Raw genomic sequence first — 5,397 nt, 5'->3', positions numbered from 1 at the left:
TAATGGTAGGGCTCAAGCTTGGGCCCAGGTTTCGGTGTCTGGCCGGCCGGCCCAGCTCAGGTTTTAATCAGCTCAGGTTTTAATGTGCACATGAAAAATGGAAAAGATGAAGAAAACAGGAAGAGAAAGAAAAAAAGCTAGGAACACTAGAGAAAGAAGAAAGCAAGGGACACTGGATTTTTTTCTCAGATCACTGCCTTCGTCCGTCTATATATATCGCCTGCTTCTTTCTCCATTCCACCATATGTCCTCTCTTCGCCGACCTTTGTCTGTATCCCTTCATCAATCCTCTCTCACACTCAACCGAATAAGCAAGAAAATGTTGTCGCAGACAGGTCGTCTGCCTGTGCGCCTAAGGAAATGGAACTTGAAACCACCAGCCGTTGTCTTCCGACTACCCAAATTCGAACCTCCACCTCTCTCTCCAAAATGCGTCTTCCCCTTGGAAGGCGCAGAATCTGGCGAGGAAGCTGATGCCAATGGTGGCGGCCACTCCTCACGCGTACCAAAGGGTTGCCTCGCCGTCTACGTTGGGGAGGGGATGAGAAGGTTTGTGATCCCGCTCAGCTATCTAAACCACAGCATTTTCAGGGCATTACTGAAGAAGGCAGAGGAAGAGTTTGGCTTCTCAACCAACGGAGGAATCAGGCTTCCCTGCCAACCTCTTCTTTTCGAGCATATTCTGTGGCTACTCGAAAACAAGGATCCGATTGTTCAGAATCTACAACTGGAAGAGATCTTAGAGCTTTACCACGAAGTTGGCGACGAATGGAAGAGCTCATGATTATTCTCTTGCTTTCCTTTTTAAGAGATCGGTACATAACTTTAGCTAAGGAGAAGAGGTTTCTCTGGTCCTTGTCAGTTACTTGGTTTAGGGTATTAGAATGTTTGAGGGAGAACAGGAGGACCGTTTTCCTGCTTTGTGATAGGTTGCGTGATTGAGTAGTGTTGCATTTGTCCTTCTTTTTCTTCATTTTTAGTGGCAGTATTTGGTGAAAATTAAGAAGTAGAAGAGGCTGTTCTTCAGTTCTGCTTGTTGCCAACCTTTTTTTGTTCTTCAAACATAGAAATGTGGTGAAAGACACGAAAATCACAAAGCTCCTCGGTGCAGCAGAGATGCATGCATGAGGAAGCCTTGCACCATCTTTTTGTACGTGGCAGGGGCAATCAAAAGTTTCGATGCACTTAAGCTTGTGCTATGTTTGTTAAATAAAAATTTTGATAAAGGAAACCTCCGTCTCTCTTAATTGACGTGGAAACTGAGTTAGATCGAGTAGTTCTTAGTTATATGTGTAGGTCGACCTCGAAGTAGAACTGACTTGTGCCAAGCCCCTCTTGGCTTAGATCAGTATGTGGACCAGCTGAACATGGTCCGCTACGCTCGGTCAAAGTGTGTGGTGTATATATATATACATATATATATATATTAATGAACCGGAGAAACAAAAAGAAATAATGCACTCGTCTTATCGTAAGCTGCTTTTTTGGTGATTGAGATCATATTTTTCAGTTGTCTTTGTAGTTCTCTATCATATTTTTGATTTATTTATTTTTAAGGACGGCATCGTTTTCAGCATTCTTTTGTCCTTGTAGTTTTTTGTTTTATTGAATTAAAAAATACATTTTTAAATGGAATCGAAATTTGTATGCGATATTGCTTCATCAGGGGGTCGGGGTAACTTCCACTAGTTTTGTAGTTTTGCCATTTAATAAATGGAGGTGGCTTGTTCCCTCATTGACTTCACTGTTTGTCCTCTACTCTGCAATGCACTTTCTTGCGTTTCGTTTTCCATATTAAGTGAAACAAAATGGGTCACCAATCCCCCTATCCACGATTCTCCAAGCCGCCGTCAAACACTACACTACTACCTTAAGGGGGTGCAGTGCAGTTGATGTCTCGGAATTTTGACTTTGGAATCAAACTTGGGAACCAAAATTTCACATCGAACTTCCATTGAATCAAAATTGAAAATGATTTTTTTTTTAATGAAAAAGAATTAAAGTTTTAAAATTCATGAATCGAAGTCTTCATGCCTTGTGCCATGCATAAAGAAAATTCAAAATTCCATAATCAGTCCCACAGGGACAAGGTAGAGCTGTAATTCCGGAATTTTGATTCCAAAAATAGCTTATAATTTTGTACATAAATTTTTTTATTCGATAATGCGTGCAGTTCTCATTTTAAAAAAAAAATGAGAATAATAATTCTAAAATTCCATAAACCAGCAGCAACTCGAACGGCGACTAAAAGAAGAACCAATGTTGACAAAACTAACTAATTATTTACTAATTGCATGGAAATAATTTATGTTGCACTCTAGGCTAGATTTCATAGAAATCAAAGCTACCCCATTTTTTATATCTTTTGACAATATAATTGAAAATCTAAATTGAATACTAAGCGAAATATATTATGTTCAACCTACGACAATCTTCTGCAGTATTCTGATCTACCAGGCCGGTATACTTTTCTGATCGATCAAAACTTTATGCACCCACTTATAGATCTGGCCAACCTGTTGATCTTTGTTTTGTTTTTTTTTCAGTTAAGGCTAAAAAGATATATAGATCAAAAAATCATGAAAACACGCCCCAAAGATAGGCATATGACAGAAGCACCACAATAATTTTTCATCCAACTACCAGGGTTAAAACGAACAATTTATGCAAATCTGCTTTTTGAGTCTCCGAGGGTCGTTATTAAGTTTTAAGAGGAACTGCTGTCTTCCCCAGATCATTTTTAAGAATTTCAAGAAATCTGATTTGGATCTGACGTCCCACCATATTGACTCAAGAAAATTAAAATAATTTTAACATTCAATTAAGAAATTGGATCCAATATGGATTTATTCAATGACATCTGCTTGGATTCAGATTTAGATTTGAATTTAAATATCTGACGAAACTTAGATTCATATCAGATTTAGCTTTATATAGATATCCTTCTCCAATATTCTTATGTTTTGAAAATCGATCGTTAACATATCATAACGTAATTCAGATTCAGTATGGATTCGAATTTGGATGTAAACTTTAAAAATCAGATTCGATTTCAGATATTGATATGATTAGTTTTTTTTCCTACATTTGTAGATGAATTCGAATTTGAATCCACGTATGTAACATCATACAGGAAAAAACATATATAATTAAGAATCTGTTCAGCGATAGACACCCAGTTTCCTCTCCCCCTTCTCTCTTTCTACCCTCTCTCATTAATCTGGTGTTGTCCTTTCCCTTTCTTTCGATTCTTCTTCTTTCTGGTATTTTTGGTGTGTTGGGGAGTCGTCTTCTCTTTTGTTTGTGATGTGGAAGGGGAGGCAAGAGAGCAGAGGAGGAATCAGCTGTCGGGTTCCCGTACGCCTATCCAGCCCCGACGAACCAACCACCATCTCAGCAGCAGTATTTCTGCACGGTCTGCAATGCCCATGAGGCTGGGACCGTCCCCTCCAACGCACGCGATCTAGGGTGACCCCAACGGGATTCCAATCCAGCGGACCATCTTCCGCCTCCCTTCAATTGCGTCTACTGCGGGGAGTCCAAGGGGATTCCAATCCCTCTTCGGATTCAATTGATGCATTTCTTCTTCTGGGTACCAATTTCTTTGAGTTTTTTTTTTTTTTTAATGGTTTGTGATGAATAGTTTGATTCAATCTTGTTTTAATGCGTTAACAACGAGATGAGGTTCAGATGAAATGAATTCACATGGGTAGCGGGAGGTGTGATTCCGAGCGGCAACTGTTCGACGAAATGCCTAGGAGAAGCTCGGATATTGGAATATGCTTAGAATGGTGCGATAGAGTTGGTGGGGGGGAATGTTTGAGAGGGTTCCCAGGAGGGGTTTCAGTCTCTTGTTGCATATTTAGTTTTCAAAAATATGATTCCTTAATTGCAATGCAATGATAGAAAATAGGGAAGCCACTTCATAGTGTTGGAAGCCTCCACACAGGCTGGACATTCCATCACCTACATAGTTTGCATAATCAGCATTAAAACCTTGGTTTATCTCATTCAGACTCGTGCAGGCTTGCTTTATCTCATTCAGACCTTGATTTATGTAACCAATCTACAATCTCTTCATCATCTCATGTGTTCTCAAAGAAGCATCAACCAAGTATAAAAGCATAAAGCAGTTTCATGGGCTGAAAACAAACAACTCACGCATGTTTTGTGCTTAGTAAAACCTGTAAATCGTCCATCATCAAAGCACTTATATGATGACCTCAAAAACCCATTGGTGTTCAACAAAGTTCATCGTCTGTGAAACATTGGTGTTACTCAACACCTCAAAAACCCATTTTTGAAATAAAAACCAAGTTTTTCATTCTTGACAACCTGGTCACCAAAACCAGGTTTTCAAACTCATTAAAGGAATTGGTTTCATTGACATGCATGTCATACCCGTGTGGTACCTAATGAAGTGGAAACGGGGCGGGTCCCGTCCACCTACAGTTTACATGATAATATGAAGAGCTAGAGTCGTGAAACTTATGGGCAGACAAGACGAACCGACCGGAGAAAGAAAGGAGGCGAAAAGTGCGGTGGCTTCGTCGGTTGCTTCCGCCTCCGCGGGACCGATCAACGCCCAACAACGTGTACGGTGTACTGCTAGGGCACATGGTTTAGGTATATAAGCTCCTAAATGGAAGATAAAAGTCACCGTAATCTCTGTTGCATGCACTCTAGCTAGGAGAAACCAAGAACAACATGCTCTCTCAATCTATCTAGCTAGTTGCCAAAAGTAAGCGTCACTCTCTCCAAATATGAATTTGTGGGCTTTGAATTTGTTTTTTGTCTATTATTATTTTATTTCTATATATGTATAATCAGTTGGGAAAGTGAGATTAGGGATGCCAACTGATTGGATTTGGATCGGATACATCTTTAACTATATCCGTTTTTTCGGATATTCATATATTCGGATTCAGATTCGAATTCGAATAAAGCAAAGTCATATCCGAATCCGAAATTCGATTTTACAATCTGAATATGATCTGAATCTAATTTTTATATTTATATTTGAATCCGAATTTTGAACTGGATTTTGCCATTTTTCAAGTATTAGATAGAGGATATTTGTCTAAAAATGAATCTGATCCGAATCCGATTCGATATTTATGTATATCCGAATCCGAATCCGATCGGATGTCATTTATTAAATCTGAATCCGATCCGATTTCTTAATCGAATATTAATTTTTTATCCATATCCGATTTTTTCGGATCGGATCGGTCGGATATCCGTTTCAAATCGGATATATTGAGGACTAATTACATGAGTTGGTCCTTCCCTAAAGGTTATGGTACAAGAGCTGGCTACCATTTAGAGCTCTGGTGACCCTCGCCTAAGAATGTCAATATATCATATATCTATCGACCAATCTCAAAAAATCAAATA

The 5,397-nt window shown here is 39.2% G+C and overlaps 1 protein-coding gene across 1 annotated transcript; it reads left to right on the top strand.

Annotated features, from left to right (window-relative positions):
• The first annotated feature begins 319 nt into the window (after positions 1-319).
• On the top strand, positions 320-784 carry LOC116259539 (auxin-induced protein 6B-like). Its single transcript, XM_031637398.1, has one exon. It carries the CDS (start codon positions 320-322, stop codon positions 782-784), a length of 465 nt encoding a protein of 154 aa, XP_031493258.1.
• Positions 785-5,397: the final 4,613 nt, after the last annotated feature.

Source organism: Nymphaea colorata, chromosome 8 (assembly GCF_008831285.2).
Source record: "Nymphaea colorata isolate Beijing-Zhang1983 chromosome 8, ASM883128v2, whole genome shotgun sequence".
In the NCBI taxonomy this organism is placed as follows: Eukaryota; Viridiplantae; Streptophyta; class Magnoliopsida; order Nymphaeales; family Nymphaeaceae; genus Nymphaea; species Nymphaea colorata.
The sequence above is the reverse complement of the archived record's forward strand: the minus strand, read 5'-3'. Positions and strand labels throughout refer to the sequence as shown.

Excerpts from the sequence above, each read along its gene's own strand:
- LOC116259539 (XM_031637398.1), top strand. The coding sequence starts at position 320 with ATGTTGTCGCAGACAGGTCGTCTGCCTGTGCGCCTAAGGAAATGGAAC.